Source organism: Heptranchias perlo, chromosome 28, assembly GCF_035084215.1.
Source record: "Heptranchias perlo isolate sHepPer1 chromosome 28, sHepPer1.hap1, whole genome shotgun sequence".
Classification (NCBI taxonomy): domain Eukaryota; kingdom Metazoa; phylum Chordata; class Chondrichthyes; order Hexanchiformes; family Hexanchidae; genus Heptranchias; species Heptranchias perlo.
The window spans coordinates 26,769,290-26,791,212 of record NC_090352.1 but is presented as its reverse complement, the minus strand read 5'-3'; the positions used below and the strand labels follow the sequence as shown (position 1 = coordinate 26,791,212).

The 21,923-nt window shown below is 42.8% G+C and overlaps 1 protein-coding gene across 1 annotated transcript in view; it reads left to right on the top strand.

Moving 5' to 3' along the window:
- The first annotated feature begins 3,846 nt into the window (after nucleotides 1-3,846).
- The window catches only part of LOC137299220 (EF-hand calcium-binding domain-containing protein 5-like), a 115,683-nt gene continuing 97,606 nt past the window's right edge, over nucleotides 3,847-21,923 (top strand). Inside the window, exons 1-4 of the mRNA XM_067967883.1 lie at nucleotides 3,847-4,090; nucleotides 4,848-6,181; nucleotides 8,597-8,753; nucleotides 9,911-9,974. Coding sequence (XP_067823984.1) covers nucleotides 4,863-6,181; nucleotides 8,597-8,753; nucleotides 9,911-9,974 — 1,540 coding nt within the window. The 5' untranslated portion in view covers nucleotides 3,847-4,090; nucleotides 4,848-4,862. The remainder of the gene's footprint in view (nucleotides 4,091-4,847; nucleotides 6,182-8,596; nucleotides 8,754-9,910; nucleotides 9,975-21,923) is intronic.

The window sequence follows — 21,923 nt, the reverse complement described above, 5'->3', positions numbered from 1 at the left end:
AGCTGCCAAGGTGCACTCCACAGCGGGTGGGAGAGCCCTCACCCACGCAGGAGGCCACCGCGTCACGTAGGGCAACCCCTGCCCTTCACCACCCCCCGCCAAGCCAGAGGACAGACCGACGTGAAACCGCAGCCCCAGTGCGAGGAACCACCTACCTACCCTGCACAACCCCTCAGACCAACACCTGCCAGATGGGTGGTGCGTTGACATCCTCGGAGGACGAACAGCATGACCAGCCCCAGCAGCCTCGCAGTCCACGCCGTTCGCCTCGGAGACGTGGAGCCTCCCAACACGGTCCTGTGGCACACCCTGGCTGGCCCCAGCACCATCTGCTTACCTGTCGCTGCCAAAGTCACCACTGCCCTCCACAACTTCTCCTCCGCATCCTTCCAGGGTGCAGCCGGGTACACCGCCGATGTCTCTCAGTCGTCTGCGTGGAAGAGCCCTGCAAATACACCTGCACCTACTCTGCAGTAACACAATGGGTGGCATCAGTGGTGGCTCCTCATAGTGATACCCAGGAGTGGGCATTATTGCACACAACAGACAGGATTCGGGGAGACATGGCAGTGGTGGTGCCAATATAATGTATGATGTTTGTTGCTCCGAAATTCAATATAGGTAACACCCATGGCAAACCCTCAGACACCCTTGTGCATCCCCTTCATGCTCACGACACGTTTGCCGTACGCTGCCTACTGCACATATGCGATTCATGCCCTGTGGCTGCAGCACAGGTGGTGGCAGGTTGAGTGAGGCTGGCCATGAGGGAGATGCACGAGAGGGTGAGTATGGGATAGAGCCATGAGATTGTATGAGGATTGGGTTGCGTGTTCGTGGCGGGGTGAGTACTGGCGAGGTGAGTAGGTGCAGGTAAGATGAGGATGAGGTTTGAGTGGGTATGAGGGGTGATGTGACAGAGTAGTGTTGGCGGTGCCGAAGGAGATGTGGGGTGGGGGCAGTGTTGTGGCAGACGGAGTGTAGGGGAAAGACTACGTGTTCTCACTGTGGCTGACCTACTGAGGTCATTGGAGCGCCTCCTGCACTGTATGCAGGTGGGCGATATGTTGGTGGTGCAGGTGACCCCCTCTGCCACCTCGAGCCAGTCCTTCTTGGTGGCAGAGGCAGGCTGCTTCCTCCCGCCCGCCGGGTGGAAGATCTCTGTACTCCCCCTCCTCCTCACCCCATCTGATGATACCTGGGGTGAGGCATCATTAAACTGGGAGCAGCCTTCCCCCTGGGCTGCTCCATGCTGTAATTTGTTCCATTGGTTGCAGCATCTGTCAGTGGAGGACTGCCCCTTTAACTAGAGAGCCTCCAGCTGACAGATCGTACTGCGCATGCGCAGCCCGCCCGACGCGCAGACCAGCAGCGCGGAGCCCGGAGGAGCAGGTAATTGAATCCCATTAGTGTGTTGCCTGCCACAATCGCGCGGACAACCCACTGATTTCACCGGGCACGTTGACCACGCTCCCGAAACCAAACCCGCCGGAAACCCGCAGGCCTGCTAAAATCAGGCCCCAGAAGTCAAGACATGGTCCCTATTCTGTACCCTGTTTGATTCTAATAGACTCCTTAGTTCTAATAGACTCCTTGCCGACCACCACGTTGGTTAGGTAGCAATTTATTTCTAAGATATTATAGTAACAGTTTGCTCTCTTCAACATATTGGACACAATATCTCTTTAATTGCCCAGTTACTACAGTCATGGCTCAAACACAATACTGAGTACCTAAGCATCTCAATTCCATTTCCTGTAATTTAAAGGTCCCATTTCAACTATGCTCAAATCAGCAAAAACAAATAAAATTCAGAATCTTTTAACAGCTGCTGCTGTGATGGGAAAATAGAACTCTAGTTGGATCCAAATAAGTTCTAGATTTGGTCCTGAATTAGTTATATGGATATTTTGAATCCAGTCATTTTTTGAAGTCCATGTGGGAGCAGCTTAGTGACTGGCCTTGACATCTCAGGTACTCATATTATTAGTTGCTGATAGTTATTGCTTGTTAGGTTCATAAATAAGAGTCCAAGAGAAGCATAAATCCACCGAATAGCTTTAACAGAGAAACCTGGCTCCTGTGATCATTAACGTGGGATCTATTCAAGAATTTTATGTTTGTCGCCAGGAGCAACAGCGGTTTTAGCCAGTATCCAGCTGGTCTTAATGGCTCCATTTTTATCTGACCACCTGTGAATTCTCTCAGCTGGAAGCAGTGCTAATAGGATAAGTCAAATTTAATAATGGGAGAATGGAAAATGTAAAAAAAATGTTGACTTCTACTGGACACCGTTGATTTCAGATTACAACATTTTGTTTGGATATCAGCCTGTATTGGGGGAATTGCATGATACCAGAACACACACAGGGGAAATGCTTATTTTACACAGAACATTCTCCATATGATTCTCCAGTGGATTAACTTCCTTGCGCTGAAATACTAAGTTACCCTAAGTTGGAAGTCAATGCAAACATATTTTTAAAATGAAACTTTCATATTATACAAACATTTTTCTCAGTTGCAGAAGTATGCAAGGCAGAAGGGAGCCCAATCTGATTTTTAAAAATCGTCCAAATGAAGATGGGATTACACTTAGATTAAAGAATGAAAATATGGAGTCATGCAGAATCTGGAGCATGTTACAAGGCTCTAATGATCTGAAGAGCTGAGATGTTAGCAAACTTTAAGCTTTGCTGTCGTAGTTTAGTAATATTCTTCCAATCCCTGGATTCTTTTTCTGCCTGGGAAAACTCTTAATTGTGTTGTACTGTACATTGTGCAGAAGTAGCAATTTCTTATTGTTTAAGTGTTTGCAATTTTAAAAAATTTAATTAAATTGTAAAAAATATTGACTAACTTCACCAGAAACTCCCATTTGAGACATGTGGCCAGCAGTGCCCCCCACCCCGATCATTTTGAGGTCGGCCAAGGGGTGGCTTTGAAGGACCATCTCCATTTCACTCCCAGAATACCCATGTGCGGCCTCCTGGTTCAGCCTGCACATCTGTGGGGTTTCCTGTTCTGCCATCGGACTAAGTAAGTCAGCATTCCACAGTTCCCAGCTCTGTCCTCTTCCTCCCAAGTTGGCCAAAGCTAGCTCCGCCACTGGTGGCCAGAACAAAGCTAGGTGAGAGAACAGCTCCTGCAAAACTGGCTTACTATACTCAGTATTCCCGCCATGGCCGTGTTTGCTACTGTATAATGTGAATTTATGCTATAAATGTAGTGTTGGTATGAAGCAGTTGTGCTTTGCAATGATACTTCAGCGATAGTGTAAATGTAGCCTAAATCCAGGGCCCTACCTGATACTGGAACAAAGCTAAAGTCAGGTCAGGCCTTAACTCCAGATTTACACAACTCAAGTACCCGCATTAGTGCAAACGATGCTAAAATTGTAGTATAAATCAACCCTTTGCCAAAGTTATTCACAAAGATGGTGTCCAATAAATAAAGCACAGTAATGACATTTTCCAACACCAATTTTTCATACATTAATTTTGGAAAATGCCATCACATCACTACCTACCCAATTATTCTCTATCAATAAAGCTATCCAAGAGCACAAACATACTTGTCCAGCCTAAGAAGGATTACCTCATTTTGGAGTGAAGAAGCTGCTAATTAAACATTACTTTCTAATGAACTAATAAAGAACATGTTTGCGTCTAGGTTCTAAACATTGTGAGTGTAAGAATGATTACAATAAAAATAAACTCATGGTGATATTGATAAACATAAGCAACACGGTGTTTTAGTTTATTTGTAACCCTTCCCTTGGCAACAGGATACCTGGGGTCCGTGTTACCATGTGGTGCTGCTGTCACTCTGCACCCATCGCTTATGACGTCCTTGAATGCTGACAGCGACCCGATTTCGCGGCACAAATACAATCTGTATCGGTCTGAGCGGACTTTTCAACAGAACTACACTCACACTGTACAAACGGAAATCTTCCACTAACTGCTGAAACCTCCCGAAAGGAAACAGGAAAGCGTTTTCCTCATTGCTTAGCAACTCTTGAAAACGCCAACACACAACTTGGACTGGGACAGCAGTTAGACGGACACGGTACTTATTAAAGGCGCAGGTACTTTTTGCAGTAAAATAAAGACTTCCGTAATCGATGTAAATGTTGTACTGTAATCACTATAGACATCCTGCTTGCAGGCCTTTTACCATAATCTCGATGAATTTCACTGATGAAATTCCGATATTACTTTGGTTATAATCTCTGCTCTTCTCTTGAAACCAAGTGATCTAGTATTTTATATCGTTAGTCTGCCACTTTTTGCTTCTGAAGGGGTGGAGGAGACAGCCTCACAGCGTTTGAGCTTAACGCAGTTTGAGGTATAACTGCACTCTGCAGTGGCTGCATGGTCACATTTAAGTTAACAGAAGTTTAGTATGGATATTCCGTGGGTTAAACATTCTGGCAACCTATTAAAATGTGCTAACATTGTCAACCTATTAAATTGAGCTAACAGAATAGCATTGACACCAGTTACATCGGATTCATATATATATTGCTATATAAATGCAAGTTGTTGTTGATGTATATGAAATGAATAATTCTATAGTTCAAATTAAAAATATACTTGAATTGTGAGTTTAGTACATGGTATGAAATAATGTACCATTGATAGTGTATTATATTATTTTATTGAATAAAATGCTATATTAGAATGCCATTTCAGGTGATAAATCGAGTAATATTACTTAACTTTTAGCTTAAATATTTTGCATGACATATTGACTATTAAACCTGAAACCAATTAAAATTTTACTGTACTGTAAGCTATCAGAGTTAAAGCATGTTGTGCTAACACAATGAATGGTTCTTTCAGCAAATAAAGTAAATCATGACTACTAAACCTGAAGATGAAAATGAAATAACTTCTTCTGGAGCTTCGTTAGGTACAAATGTAGATCAAGGGATCATCGCAAGTCAAAGCAATTCTCAGAATACAGCAACGGGTAATGAAGAGGATCAAACTAAAGCTACTACTGAAGCTGCAAAAAGTAGGGACTCGATGGAAAGTGATGACAGTAAAATTATTCATCCAGCTGAAAAGAGAAGTCATTCTCTTGACGCTGGAATAATTGAGGTTGTAGCAGATGAAGATGACAGTAAAACTTTTCATCCATCTGGAAAGAGAAGTCATTCTCTTGAAGCTGGAATATTTGAGCATGTGGCAGATGAAGATGGCAGTAAACATGTTCATGTAACTGAATCTGGAGCAATTGAGGGCGTAGCAGCTAAAGATAGGGATAACATTTTTCATCAAGCTGCAAAGAGAAAGGTCTCTATTGACACTAGAACAACGAAGGGTGAGGCAGATGAAGATAACAGTAACATTTTTCATCAAGCTGCAAAGAGAAAGGTCTCTATTGAAACTGGAACAACTAAGAGTGTAGCAGATGAAAATAACGATAATTTTCATCAAGCTGTAAAGAGAAGGGTCTCTATTGCAGAGAGTGTAACAGGTGAATATGGCAATAGAATTCAAGCTGGAAAGAAAAGCTCTGAGAGTGTAGTAGACCAAGCTGACACACAAACTAGTACTAAAGCTTCATTGACAAAAACTTCTGCCAGTTCTATATCTAAAAGTAGAAATGGAAGTAAAAGAGCTTCTTTTCAGACTTCCATAATTGAAGGTTTATCTGCAGATGATGCAAATGAAGATGATGACAGCGAAGGAGTAAAGTTACTTTGGAAGAGAATATTCGAACGAAAAGTAGCAAAGCGAGTGCTAAATTTACAGGAGCAAAAATCAATGTTTTTCAAAAGGCTCAAACATGAAAAAGCTAATTTGGAAAAGAAGGTCCCAATGGATTTGTTGACTAAGGAATGGTTCAATGAAAATAAAATGACAGTGCAGACTCGTATATACATATTGGAAAAGTTGTTGCCTACTCTGATTCTGGGACTAGAGAAACTGCTAGTGGAAGTTGAAAAGAAAGATTTGACTGTGTTGGAGATACAACATCCTTACTTTAACCCCATTAATTTCCTGGCACAATATCTGATGAGGAATAATCCACGGTACTGCAACTTTCCAGAAGAAGATCCATATATGCGTGGTTTGAAGCATGTGGTGGAAGAGCTGAAAAATCATGTCGTTGACATCAAAGATAACAGGCAGGATATTGCTTTTCAAAATACTTCCTTTACTGTAGAGTAAAAAGCTGCAGATGTATAGTCATGCATTTTTCCCACCCACCTTTACACTTCACGGCCTAGAAATTCAAGAACGCTCAGGGGGGGTTGCAGGGTATGCTAATATTGGGCCTCAGAACGCATTGTAATAGAGCCGATGTGGTGCTATAGCCCACCAGCGAAGAATGGAGAGGACTCGTAAGAAATCGGGGCCCACAGGTAAAGTGAACTCAGGAAGGCTAAGAGGGAGTATGAAAGAAGAGTTGAAGTCAACATAAAGGGAAATAGCTAGGGTGAATCAAAGGATAGTCAAAGAAGAGCGAGAACACTTGGAGCAACACTTGATGACAAAAGGGCACTCTTGTACTTTGAAAATGAGGGAATGTGAAAATGCTTAATAAGTATTTCACCTCAGTTATCACAGATGAAGGTGAAAGTCAGATTGTAGGAATACCAATAGAGGATGTGGAAGAGCTATTATTGACATATATATTCAAAAGGAAGCTGTATTAAAAAAAAGTTAGGTACTAAAAATAGAAAAATCAACCAGGCCCAGTTAAGTATCCTAGAATACCGAAGGAACTCGAGGTTGAGATAGTGGAGCACTGGCCATAACTTTCCAAAATTCTTTGGAAATGGGAATTGTCCAAAGGACTGGAGAGTGGCAAATTGTACATCCTTGTTCAATAAAGAGGGAAGGGAATGAGCCAGGAAATTATAGGCCAGTTAGTCTTGTCTCAGCTGTGGGTAAACATTGAGTCCATAATACATAAGGATCATTAAAGTTGGTTTTCTTGCCAATTTAAAAACCTAGATTTTTTCCAGATGTTTTTCAATTTGTTTTTAGAATCAAAAAAATCTGAGAAAATCAGGAGGGGAAATCTAATGGCAAATAGTACTAAATTAAAATAAGTTTTGTGCTTTGGGCCCATAACCACTTGGAACTGGTTTGAGACTTTCAGAACTCTTTTCATATACAACCTTTACACAGACCCTTTCATCAGTTTTTCTCCCAGGTTCCAGAAGTGAAAACTGAGTCTATAACCTACTATTTCATTAAGTGACCCCTCCTAAAAGTTTAATGTTTTAAAAAAGCTCAATTTCTGTACATTGAGCATTAGCCTTCCCATTCCTATTCTTTGTGGTTTTTGAAAATGATGGCAATTATGGCTGACTCTTTACAGCCTTATGCTTAAGCTATTCTTTATTGTGGATTACTTAATTATATGTAGGATGTGATTTACTTCATCTCACCTGAGATTCCTCAGATATGAATCTTCCCTTTGACAATCGGCAACATATCAGAAACTCAGACTATTCACTTCTTCGCAGTGCGTACTGAATTCTCTCCTAATCTGACAATGTTTCATATCTATAATATAGCATATGCTTTGAAAATGTGTCCACTGAGACTAAGCCAAGACTACCATCAACCCTTTAGCTGTTGCCTAGCCCTTTACTAAAAGTTTGATTGCATTACTTTTCACTGGGCTGGATTTCATCTGGGATCTGAAGAGATGAGGTGCATTAACCTGGACCACTGCACATCTGACTCTAAGGAATAAAGATTTAAATAGAAAATTGGCTGCTTGATCTAACTTCACTTAAGCACAATACATCAGCATTGCGATCAGCAATAAATGGAATCATTAAAGTAGATAAGGATCTTAAATTCAAGATTAAAGACTATGAGCCCCGATTTTAACTTAGGCTGCGTTCAGTGTGGCTGGCATGTGGGAGGAGGAGGGAAACCCACATGAGGAGTTTAGCGTGAGGCCAAGGTCATTTAACTCCCAGGCCTCATTTGAATAGTGCATCACTGTCTCCCACCAGAAGCCAGCGGGAATTATGTCACAGACAGTGGGCGGGAGCGGGAAATCGGGCAAGAAGCCAACAACGCCAAGGATCCAAGGGAATGGCCCCCAGCATAAGGCTAATACTGGGAGATGGGGGAGGGGGTCTCCAAAGACCTGCCGATAGCGGGAAGGAAAAGGAAGTCCAGGGCTGGAGAGACTCAATTTGTTGTGGTGCCTGGACGAGCAGGCCTGCTCCAACTGGCCCACAAGGAATCGTCACAAAAACTTTTATAAAACACTTACCTTGGCGTCTTTTGGCCACTCTGCTGCCTCCCATCAGGCTTTGCTGCTGGGTTTGGCACTATGCAGACCTTCCACTATTTCAGAACAAATCACTTTGCAGCACTGTAGACATCATCGGGCCGCAACTTCAACACTACTGATTGGCGTCGGGCGGGAGCGGGTCGGGATCTCTGCGCAATCTGCCCTGCATCCCTACCATCCACCATTTTAACTACCCACCTGCCCCATTCGCATGGGGCGGGCTGGGTTAAAATCAGCGCTATGGTGTCTTAAATCCAAGACTATATTCAGAGGATTGTTATCTGGAAATATTAATGATGACTTGTTTACATCACAGGCTTTCCAGTCTAAAAGCAGAAACAAAGCTGAGGCAAAAAGAGAGGGAACGACTAAATAAAATTCAGGTGGACAATCAAGAGAAGAGAAAAGAAAACCTTCGATTGCAGTTTAGAGATTGGATGCAGAGCACCAATGGAAACGTGCTGCTTAGTTTGGTAAAACACATAAAACGAATCCAGTCCATCAGCAACAACCCTGAGTCCAGATGGGTCTAATCTCTACCAAATATTCTAGTGGAATACCTTACATGATTTGATGTGAATTTTTCTTGCAAAAAGCAAATGTCACCATCAAGCCCCACCTTTTAAAAATTAGTTACAGGAAATTACAATTAACTTTAGCACCTTTTTATTTTTAATCATTGCTGAACATTTTTGTTTAAACAATGATCGCTGATTACACCACTGGGGCTGGCTTTGAGAAGTATTCCTGGTTATGTGCACAGGTTACGTGTATGTTATGTTATCAGACATTTGTTACAGAACACACCTGACTGTAAAGCACGACCTACCTGGTTCTTAAAGAACATTGTTGAAATGAAGGCAAGGCTGAACAGGATTTGACTGGAGGAGGAAACACATTGGGGGTCAATTCCCACGATTCCTGTCGTGGCCACTGAGACACTGACTTTAACAGTCGGGCAGCTGCTTCCCGCCGACTTCCCATCCATTTTGGTCGGGAATTCAGCAAGCAACGTACTAATGAGATCCAGCCGGCGGTTAAAATGGGTTGGGAGGCTTTACATTGCAGGCAGTAAGGGCACATGCCGGTAGCTGGTGGGGTCCTCCTTTAAATATGCATGAGTCTCCAATGACATTATCGGGGCCCGAATGCCATTTTTACCTTAGGCCTGAGCAGGGGAGCAATGGTGGCTTCCCTGCCAGACCAAGGCTGCCCAGGGCTTGCCCCACCCCCCACCCCCCGTCCCCCAAACATGATTTGCCTGCCAAACCCCTCTGATCCACTTATCTTGTGCTGGGTACCGTTCCCGCGGGTCCCTGTAGGCAGCCTCTGATCTGCCCGATTTTAACGGCCAGGCAGCCGCTTCCCCGCCATTTTGGTCAGGAAGTCAGCAAGCGGCATGCTAATGAGGCCGAGCAATTAAAATCAGCCGAGCCTCCCTGCTATTGGTCCTTTTTGGGCCGTCCTCTCGCTCGTGGGGCCATGTTCCCTCCCATGAGCAAAAGTCGATCCCCTTATTTTAGTTCTAAACACTGCTTCATTATTCAGGGGTTTGGGACAGAGACAAATGTGATATGGCTGTTTGTATGAAATCCATAAATAATTTTAAATTTGTGTGCTTCCATTGTAGGCTCAAAGTGTTCTGCTTTCGTTTATGGACACCTTTGCTGATTACCTCTTTGAAACATCTGAGGGTAAGACAGTGATTAAAAAAAAGTGGGACTTTCTTTTTATTTTATCGCCCAACCTCCCCAATCATCTGTACTTTCCTCCCCTGTAGGTGCTGACTCATATTAGTGGTAAGGTGCCAGCAGCCCCCTAATACTTTACCTGACCAGCAATCAATGTGTGATTATTTGACCCTGGAGGGCATTACAACTGAGACCAAACCTACTCCCATCTGACTTTCCAGCAGGATTTCCTAGATAGCAATAAGCAGTTAGAATGCTGGCTGATTTTCCTTCCCTCTCTGTTTCCCAGAGATGTTGAGACCTGCTATCTCAGGGAATCAAACCTGGGACATTCTGGTCTGTATAGCATAGTGTTACAGCAGGCAGTGCTTTAACCCTCTAGACTAATGAGGGAAGCATGTCAAACAGACTTAACCCATTTCAGTATTGTTGACTATTTGGCACGAAAACTATTCATCAGTCGCTGATGAAATTAGGTGCAAAACATGTAAAATTTGAAGATAAACTTCAGCTATCTGCACAATAGAAATTTTTTGTGAAAATTTAATTTGAATCTTGTATCTGATTTTTCCCCTTCCTGCTTTGTAGATTTCCCCTACCCCATCCTTGAATGACAGCTAGCCTCTGTACACGTGACACGCTCTCAAGCCTGTGCCAGTGCTGCTGTTAGTATGCTTACATTTTTATGTTGCATTTCCACAATCATCTGTACAGCAGCAGGCATTTTGTCTGTGAAGAAGAATTTTTAGTTTGCAAGCAGTAAATTCTTGATGTCCGTACAATCTTTTAAGATATCATTGCATGCAATCAAGTGGTGCTTTTTTTTAACATTAATTGCACTGTTGCATTTATATTTGACACGATTTTTAATCCAATTTCTGAAGAACAATGTCTTTGTGGCGTTCTCTCTTTTTTAATGCTCCCTTTTTGGGCAGCTGGCCCCTGTAATGCTGCTGGCTTCGGAACCCAATGGTACCTTTGTAGACCCACATTTTCATGTGTTTACGATGCTTTTGGTTTACTCCAGGTAGGCTGGCTTGCATTGTGGATGAAGAACTTTTCGTCTGCAGTCAGCTGCACACCAGAAGTGTAAATATGCCTAAGCATAGACCTTTGTACTTTCTGACCATGTGATTCAATTGACAGGGTCACATATATATACATAAGCAGATGGTAGCAGAATGGAGAGGGAAGTGACAGAAGTCTACCTCTCCCCATTTGGGAACGGTTTGCCATTTGTGGCCTGGCTGAGTTTTGATGAAAGGTTGTGGCCACGAGGATTTGAACCCATGACAACAGAATTTCAAGTGAGGTTATGCAATCTAATATTAAGTTTGTGTAAGAAAGAGCAACGGGACTTGGCTTGGTTTTAACATTTCTAAACCTCGCCTCTCAATCCAGTGACTATCACCGATGGTAAAGAAAGAAGCAACTTGCATTTATATAACACCTTTCACAACCTCAGGATCTCCCGAAGCACTTCACAGCTAATGAAGCACTTTTGAAGTGCAGTCAAGGTTGTAACATAGGGAAATGCAGCAGCCGATTTGCCCACAAATAGCGATGAGATAAATGACCCCATAATTAAACTGCATTTATTTCAATGCAAGAAGTCTGATGGGCAAGGCAGATGAACTCAGGGCATGGATGGGTACATGGGACTGGGATGTTATAGCTATTACTGAAACATGGCTAAGGGAGGGGCAGGACTGGCAGCTCAATGTTCCAGGGTACAGATGCTATAGGAAAGATAGAGCAGGAGGTAAGAGAGGAGGGGGAGTTGCGTTCTTGATTAGGGAGAACATCACGGCAGTAGTGAGAGGGGATATATCCGAGGGTTCGCCCACTGAGTCCATATGGGTAGAACTGAAAAATAAGAAGGGAGAGATCACTTTGATAGGATTGTACTACAGACCCCCAAATAGTCAACGGGAAATTGAGGAGCAAATATGTAAGGAGATTACAGACAGCTGCAAGAAAAATAGGGTGGTAATAGTAGGGGACTTTAACTTTCCCAACATTGACTGGGACAGCCATAGCATTAGGGGCTTGGATGGAGAGAAATTTGTTGAGTGTATTCAGGAGGAATTTCTCATTCAGTATGTGGATGGCCCATATGTGACTAGAGAGGGGGCAAAACTTGACCTCCTCTTGGGAAATAAGGAAGGGCAGGTGACAGAAGTGTTAGTGAGGGATCACTTTGGGACCAGTGATCATAATTCCATTAGTTTTAAGATAGCTATGGAGAAGGATAGGTCTGGCCCAAAAGTTAAAATTCTAAATTGGGGAAAGGCCAATTTTGATGGTATTAGACAGGAACTTTCAGAAGTTGATTGGGAGAGTCTGTTGGCAGGCAAAGGGACGTCTGGTAAGTGGGAGGCTTTCAAAAGTGTGTTAACCAGGGTTCAGGGTAAGCACATTCCTTATAAAGTGAAGGGCAAGGCTGGTAGAAGTAGGGAACCTTGGATGACTCGGGAGATTGAGGCACTAGTCAAAAAGAAGAAGGAGGCATATGACATGCATAGGCAGCTGGGATCAAGTGGATCCCTTGAAGAGTATAGAGATTGCCGGAGTAGAGTTAAGAGAGAAATCAGGAGGGCAAAAAGGGGATATGAGATTGCTTTGGCAGATCAGGCAAAGGTGAATCCAAAGAGCTTCTACAAATACATAAAGGGCAAAAGGGTAACTAGGGAGAGAGTAGGGCCTCTTAAGGATCAACAAGGTCATCTATGTGCGGAACCACAAGAGATGGGTGAGATCCTGAATGAATATTTCACATCGGTATTTACGGTTGAGAAAGGCATGGATGTTAGGGAACTTGGGGAAATAAATAGTGATGTCTTGAGGAGTGTACATATTACAGAGAGGGAGGTGCTGGAAGTCTTAACGCGCATCAAGGTAGATAAATCTCCGGGACCTGATGAAATGTATCCCAGGACGTTATGGGAGGTTAGGGAGGAAATTGCGGGTCCCCTAGCAGAGATATTTGAATCATCCACCGCTACAGGTGAGGTGCCTGAAGATTGGAGGGTAGCAAATGTTGTGCCTTTGTTTAAGAAGGGCGGCAGGGAAAAGCCTGGGAACTACAGACCAGTGAGCCTGACATCTGTAGTGGGTAAGTTGTTGGAGGGTATTCTGAGGGACAGGATCTACAGGCATTTGGAGAGGCAGGGACTAATTAGGAACAGTCAGCATGGTTTTGTGAGAGGAAAATCATGTCTCACGAATTTGATTGAGTTTTTTGAAGGGGTAACCAAGAAGATAGATGAGGGCTGTGCAGTAGACGTGGTCTACATGGACTTCAGCAAAGCATTTGACAAGGTACCGCATGGTAGGTTGTTACATAAGGTTAAATCTCATGGGATCCAAGGTGAGGTAGCCAATTGGATACAAAATTGGCTTGACGACAGAAGACAGAGGGTGGTTGTAGAGGGTTGTTTTTCAAACTGGATGCCTGTGTCCAGCGGTGTGCCTCAGGGATCGGTGCTGGGTCCGCTGTTATTTGTTATTTATATTAATGATTTGGATGAGAATTTAGGAGGCATGGTTAGTAAGTTTGCAGATGACACCAAGATTGGTGGCATTGTGGACAGTGAAGAAGGTTATCTAGGATTGCAACGGGATCTTGATAAATTGGGCCAGTGGGCCGATGAATGGCAGATGGAGTTTAATTTAGATAAATGTGAGGTGATGCATTTTGGTAGATCGAATCGGGCCAGGACCTACTCCGTTAATGGTAGGGCGTTGGGGAGAGTTATAGAACAAAGAGATCTGGGAGTACAGATTCATAGCTCCTTGAAAGTGGAGTCACAGGTGGATAGGGTAGTGAAGAAGGCATTCGGCATGCTTGGTTTCATTGGTCAGAACATTGAATGCAGGAGTTGGGATGTCTTGTTGAAGTTGTACAGGGCATTGGTGAGGCCACACTTGGAGTACTGTGTACAGTTCTGGTCACCCTATTATAGAAAGGATATTATTAAACTAGAAAGAGTGCAGAAAAGATTTACTAGGATGCTACTGGGACTTGATGGTTTGACTTACAGGGAGAGGTTAGACAGACTGGGACTTTTTTCCCTGGAGAGTAGGAGGTTAAGGGGTGATCTTATCGAAGTCTATAAAATAATGAGGGGCATAGATAAGGTCGATAGTCAAAATCTTTTCCCAAAGGTAGGGGAGTCTATAACGAGGGGGCATAGATTTAAGGTGAGAGGGGAGAGATACAAAAGGGTCCAGAGGGGCAATTTTTTCACTCAAAGGGTGGTGAGTGTCTGGAACGAGCTGCCAGAGGCAGTAGTAGAGGCGGGTACAATTTTGTCTTTTAAAAAGCATTTGGACAGTTACATGGGTAAGATGGGTATAGAGGGATATGGGCCAAGTGCAGGCAATTGGGACTAGCTTAGTGGTATAAACTGGGCGACATGGACATGTTGGGCCGAAGGGCCTGTTTCCATGTTGTAAACTTCTATCTGTTTTAGTGATGTTGGTTGAGGAATAAAATTTGCCCAGGATACCAGGAGAACTTCAAATAGTGCCATGGGATCTTTTACGTCCACCTGAGAGGGTTTAACGTCTTTGACAGTGCAGCACTCCCTCAGTACTGAACTGGAGTGTTAATTTAGATTATGTGCTCTAAACTCTAGATTAGGGCTTGAACCCACAACCAACTGACTCAAGAGGTGAGAGCTCTATCACTGAGTCACAGCTGAGAGAATAAGAATAAAGTTCCTTCCAAATTACTATTATGTGAGAACCACAGATTGGAAGTTCCTTAAAATTGGTACAATATTCCACTAACGGAAGTTACATTTCAGCATTATGTTAATTGCCACTTGTGTTTTCCAATGAATGCTTTTCATTCTGCTTTTTTTGTGGTTGAGGTGCTGGAAGGTATGGAGGCAATGGCTTATCTTAGAAAAATGTTAAAAGAAAGAATTAATGTTGTAAGACTGTGTCAATGTTTAATTTGGTAGAATTGGCTAATTTTGCAACAATTTAATGTGCACTTTCACATCCAATAAGATGCGGTCACTGTAAACGTGATACAAATGTTAGACTGCAAACGTGTAGGTGTATGACTGAGCAAAATGTATGAACAATTTGTGTCTTATTTAAAGTGGTAAAGTCTTGCACTTGCTAATTCTGCCCAGCACTTTATCTGATTGACTTGGATGATATTTCGGATTGCGGCTGCTTGTGTGGTTTTTCAATGTCATTGGCCAGCCCAGGGGTGCATTTTAAGATATTAATTTGAAAATGTTTCTTGTTTGGTAGCCTAGTGGTTAAGCTTGTGAGTTTTGAAATTTGAATTTGTGAGTTAGTACATGAAAATGAGCATGAAAGCTGCTGGATTGCCAAAAAGCCCCAACTGGTTCACTAATGTCCTTCAGGGAAGAGAAACTGCCACTCCTACCTAGTCTGTTGTGACTCGAGTCTCACACGATGTGGTTGATTCTTAATGTCCTCAGGTCAACTAGAGATGACATGACTTGTTCAAGTATTCAGTGGTGGACAAACATGGAGTTCTGATGCGTCACCATTGCTTGAGATGTGAGGGGAAAATTTCCACCACATACTACATTGCTGGAGCACAGCCAATCAGCAACAGAGTGATTGGCTGCCCCCAATTTTCTGCTGTCAGCTCATTTGAATAATTATTAATAGCGGCCTCTCCTCTGGCCTTGTGCCAGGAGTAAGCCTAATGGAGAAGTGGAAAATCTGGCATTTGCTTCAATTTAAAGGAATGTGTGCACTTAAAGGTAAATGGCAGATGAATATTGTTTCAGCCTTTGTCAAGGATCAACAAGCATTTTAGATATTTCTTAGTTTTGGCCAATGCTGAAGGAGAAAAGAGATGTGCCAAAACATAAATGAAGTGAAAGTGAAAGGAAACCCAGTGTAGAGGCACAAAACAGATTCTGGGCAAGTGATGGAATGGTACAGCATCTAACTACTTGTTTGATGGATAGCCAACTGGATAGAGGAGCTGGTGTATGAAGGGTTGCCCGGTTTGATACTTCAGTGAACCAATCCATTGTTGACAGGTTATATCTCAGCAGACTCAATGCTGTGTACACAACTTGCAGTACCCCGGAACAGATACATAAGAAAATGGCACACTTAAAGAAATATGGCAAGGAGAGACTACGCAACAGTATCGCATATCTCATAGATGGCCCTAGACTACATGCCACAAAGCGTTGCCTGCCAGCTGTTCCACATTAACTGCTCACTCATACCAAATCATCACACAAGCTTACAGCTCTTTAACTGCATCTCATGCATACCCATATATCAGTATGGTACACCTTCCAGATACAACATGCAATTGAAAACTTTGCCACACTCACATTTTCTATGGTCTTAACACCTTGTCTTTGTAAAACAACCTAACTGAATGATGCGCAGTCACTTACTGACATCCAGGTTGGAATGCAGGTTTGCACATCTATGAAGAAGCATGTGCTCCTTCAACTTCCAGCATTCTAAGTCTACCTTTCTGTTTATAAAACAAGATGGAAACTTGAGATCTCAGTCCCAACCTGGAGAAGGACCTGCCTGACCAAGGGTAGGTGCAAAGGCATATTTCTTCCGACATGCCCAAGTAGTTCTGGTGCATCTCCCCTCAGGTAAAGGCAGACCTCCTTCTGAGCATTCCTCAGGATCTTCATTTTGTCCTCTAGCTCCCTGAGGGCAAGAGGAATTCCAAAAGGAATGCCCATTCTACGCAGATGCCCAAATGGTATGCAGATACATAAGAATAAGCTAAACAAAATCCAGATTAAACTGAAAATTAGCCCAAAAAAAAGTCCAGAAAGGCAACAACCCTTTAGTGCAGAAAAATGGCTACCTAATTGTTGCTGACAATACAACTTTAAGAATGTTGATTGCTGCAACTGAGGAAGCCAGGTTGCATGTGCGCCTGTTTGATACAGGTGTACAATGATGGTAGCGCACAGGTGGAGTAAACCACTGGAAGATGCACGGCAGTGAGGCTTTTTGAAAGTTTAACTTGGCACGTACCTCTTGCTCCACCAATGCTGACCGGTTGAAAAATGCTGGTCAGCATGCTCTTGGTCTTGGCGCAAATTTTTTTTTGTCCCCGCCACCTCACGCGAGGGTGCATTGGAAAATCTCACCTTTAGTTTTGATTAATAAAGCATGAGAAAAATAGTCTACAAGATTGTTTCTGACTTTTGCCAAGGATGCTTTGGCAGAAGAGAAGGAATTCTCTTTTCTGCACACTTGATGAGCAGCTTCTGATGATTGATTCAAGCTTGCCGAAGCCTAGCTACCTTATTCTTTATTTAGTTTTGTATGTTTGGATCCCTTGGTGTCTTGCATAAACTCTGCCCAACAGTTCAGAGTGCATTGATGTACTAATCATCAGAGGAGTGTCTTTTAACTGTAGTCCATTTGAAACTGTCAGTTTCACTGCCAATAACCAGCATGATGTGGAGATGCCGGTGATGGACTGGGGTTGACAATTGTAAACAATTTTACAACACCAAGTTATAGTCCAACAAATTTATTTTTAATTCCACAAGCTTTCGGAGGCTTCCTCCTTCGTCAGGTGAACGGTATGGAAATGACATTTTCGAATCCTTCGCATTTTAAAATCCCAGAACAATGCCTGGTGATTACTGCCCGTTGCCAAGGCAATCACAGTGAGCAGACAGAAAGGTGTCACCTAAAAAGGCCACCGAATATACAAACCCCCAAAAAAAAAGAGAGAGAGAGAGAAGGAAGACAGTCAATGACCCGTTATATTAAAAACAGATAACATTTGTTCGCTGGTGGGGTTACGTTGCAGGAAAGGATGCCCCAGAGCATGGTACATTGGCGAGACCATGCAGACGCTGCGACAACGGATGAACGGACACCGCGCAACAATCGCCAAACAGGAGGGTTCTCTCCCTGTCGGGGAACACTTCAGCAGTCATGGACATTCAGCCACCGACCTTCGGGTAAGCATACTCCAAGGCGGCCTTCGAGACACACGACAACGCAAAATCGTCGAGCAGAAATTGATAGCCAAGTTCCGCACCCATGAGGACGGCCTCAACCGGGATCTTGGGTTCAGGTCACACTACACGTAACCCCACCAGCGAACAAATGTTATCTGTTTTTATTATAACGGGTCATTGACTGTCTTCCTTCTCTCTCTCTCTCTTTTTTTTTGGGGGGTTTGTATATTCGGTGGCCTTTTTAGGTGACACCTTTCTGTCTGCTCACTGTGATTGCCTTGGCAACGGGCAGTAATCACCAGTAATCCATTGTTCTGGGATTTTAAAATGCGAAGGATTCGAAAATGTCATTTCCATACCGTTCACCTGACGAAGGAGGAAGCCTCCGAAAGCTTGTGGAATTAAAAATAAATTTGTTGGACTATAACTTGGTGTTGTAAAATTGTTTACAAATAACCAGCATGGTTTCAGTCTGCTATCTAGCTTTGATTTTTCAACCATGTCTGTGTATATTGTTCCGTGATCTGCTTACAGATCTCATCTTCTTGAAGCCATTCCTTATACCCTGTCTAATTGAGTTTGATGTAATATTCATCCAAGAGCTAATGCCATGCTTCAGGGTGTTTTGCTCTCTAACTGACTTTTTTCTCTTCTTTCCTGAGGGGAATTACTTAAGCATCACTGGATATGGCCACCTCCCGACTTGTGCCACCCATGGTTGGTGTGGGGGAGAAGGATCAGGCAGTAGTCAGGCAGGCAGAGACGAAAATGGCATCAGGGTTTAAATGATGTCACTTGACCCCTATTTGCATGTATACATTCGGCTCCCCCCTGTTTCTGACGGGAGCTCTAGTCACCAGGATTCAAGTCCACCTGAAAATCTGAACAGACCTCAAAACAGCAGTAAGTTGGCGGGACTAGAAGCCGCTCCATTTTGATTCTGCTATCAAACAGGGAAATAGTGAGATGAAAATCGTCCCCATTAATTTTTGAAGACAACGATCATTGTGGCAATGATGCCATTGAAACTTGTAATCTGTAGTTCGGAGTGGAGCTGAGAACATTTTGACCACATGCTTGTACTCCCCAGGAATCAATTATTTCCCCCATCTCAAACTGGCTTTATCCTGCTCAAAACTTGAGAATGTATTTGAATGGGAGCAAAGGGTTAACAGGTTTGAAAAGGGGTGTAGTACATTTATCAGAACAAAGAAGTACTGACTAATAGGCAGAGGGATCAGCTGCCACATTTGGCAACTCCACATCTCTTACCTAAACTAAAAGAGCAGATAAATAGGTTGAAGGCTGTGCTCCCTGACTCTTGAATCAATGCCAACCAATAGAAGCTGCAGTTATAACAAAGTGAGACAGAAGAAGCTGGTTTTCCCTCCAGGCCAATTTACAGGAGATACCCTTAATTAACATTTGAATCATTTGTCAAAGGCCAATTTTAGTTCATAAGATCAGATGATAAAGACATGAGAAATCTCACGGCTTATCTCTCCTTATTCATCTACAGTTCTTCATTTAAGTACTGAAACGACTCCAAAGTTTTTGGCTTCACTACCTGCCCAGAAGTCCATTACAAGCATTAATCACTCGGTGTGAAGAACTTCCTGACGTCAGCCCCAGTTTTGCTTTACACCATTTTGAAACTTCACACCTTGTCCTATTTTCATTGCAGAGCTTCCAATAGGGCCCTGGATTTTTCTATACCGATTAATAGCTTATATATCTATAATGATGAATATTCAGATCACAGCAGTGCCATCTGTTGCAGTTTACCACGATAAAAAAGTCCCTAACTTTAGAATTGCACATTATTGGGTGCTGGGTCTCTGACAGACTGGATTGGGGTGATTAAATTTTCTTTATCTAGCATTTAGTAATCAGTCCAAAAATTTCACAACTTGGGATAATCAGGGTATAAGCAGCCATGCACCCAAGGGAAAGGAAGTGGTTACATTGCAACCCCCTAGTTCCTGTGTGCATTTTGCACTTCTTCTTTGTCTAAATTTTTGATGTTGGCGATGGTGACAAATTCAGCACGAAAAGGAGAATTTGCATGTGAAAAATAGACTTTTTAGGATCTTTTCTTGTTTCTCTCCCCTAGTTTAGGATGATTTAAGAAAAAATATCTGCTGCAATTGGATGTTTTTGATTTTTCCCTCCACTTATTTTTGCCCCGCCCCTCAATTCCACCTCCAAATCAAATTTAAGACTGTTAGTAAACAAGTATAGTGCTTGCAGTGCTAACGGAGATTGTAAAGATATTCTTCACAAGGCATTAAGAAAGAAAGAACTTGCATTTATATAGTGCCTTTCACGACCTCAGGACGTCCCAAAGCACTTTAGCAGCCTGAACCACATTTTTCTGCCCAGCTTAGCGGGCTATATGCTCTTATTTAATCATAAAATATTTCCAGGTATGTGTATATTCCAAAATGCTGGAAAATGCACCAAAGTGTCAAATGTCTCAATTTTCTGAGGTGACCAGACTCTCCTCTCCTAAGAAAATAAATTTTGTGTCATCAGTGCCCTCATCACATTCAGAAATGCCCACCATTAGTTCCCTGGGGTGTGAATCTAGGCTTTTAGGAAGTTGGTGCAAATCAGTTTATATGTAGTTAGAATGTTTGGGTGTGTCCGGCACTAGCAATGAATCAGTTACCAGAGTTGTGCATTATAAAAGGTTTTAATCCATTAGATTATTTTTGTTGGTTAGGAGGCAAGGGCTTGAACCTCTCTATTGTTTACCGGTGCTTCACATGAACTATGTTGATAGGCTGACCAGGTGATATGCTCCAAGGCTGCTGCCAATGCCATTCTGAATCATATCTCCGGATTTACAAGAGGTAGTAAATTTATCAAAAAGTAATGACTTAATAGGCAGAGGGAACAGCTGTTACACTCAGTAACTCCACCCCTATCTCTTGAACTAAAAGGTGAGCAGGGGCAGGCTCTGAGACAGTGGTCTTGCAGTGATTCTCCTCTAACTTTTCTTTCCCTCCCATTTATAACCACAGATATTGGCAATTTCTGGTGTGGCGAACCGAACTTGCACCTCAACCACTATGGCACTGCCAGGGTCAGATTTCCTTTGCGTGCTATGTGTAGTGAAATCATAAACGCATTTATGATTTCAGTACACGAGGGAAAAACTGCATTTTCAGCGCAGAGTCTTGCAAGATGGAAGCACAGGTTAGAGATAGGGCTATAACGCTCCAGCCCCAATTCTCTGACCCACACTCCTGTCCAGCGATGTGTCGCTCCGAAAATGCAGCATCATTGAATTTGCCTATAGAGAAGAGAAGGAATTCCCCGCCACCACAAGTGTTGATATTTCAGCTCCACTGCAACACTTATTTCACTGTCCACTCCCTGCTTGCACAAGTTGTTTTATTTCTTAGCCAGTGTTCCTCACACAAGTAATTACTCTGATGTAAGATGGCAGCACCTTCCTGATGCCTATGGAATTCAATGGGATGGTCATCAGCAAACTCATACTGGGAAAGCCAACATGCTAGTTCAGGAAAAAAGGAGAAAATAAGTTTAGAATAGGGGAAGAGAGAAATTATAAAAAGCCAGGGGAAGGCCAGCAGTGTGGGTTGGAGGTCAAAGGATAAAATGGGATAAAGAGATAGATAAAAACACTTCTTAAATTGATGTGTTAAAATGCACCATTGGGCTGGTGAACAACACTGAAGGAACTATGAACAGAAATATTCAAAATAATCAGATAAAGTACAATCTGGTATTAGCAAACAAAAGACAACAGACCACTTCAAATAGAGGACAAATAACAGTGTGAGAGAACAGGCCCTCTGTTCAGTGATAAGTCTGCATGTTTTCAGTGCAACTTTTGTATCACATTCACAGGAGGCATATGTTTCAGATGTTCAAGTACTTAAGATTTAGAGTTTTGGCAAGAAATCTAGGAATACTCATTTTAATAAAATAAAAAGTGCTTTAACAGGTTGTTGTGCTC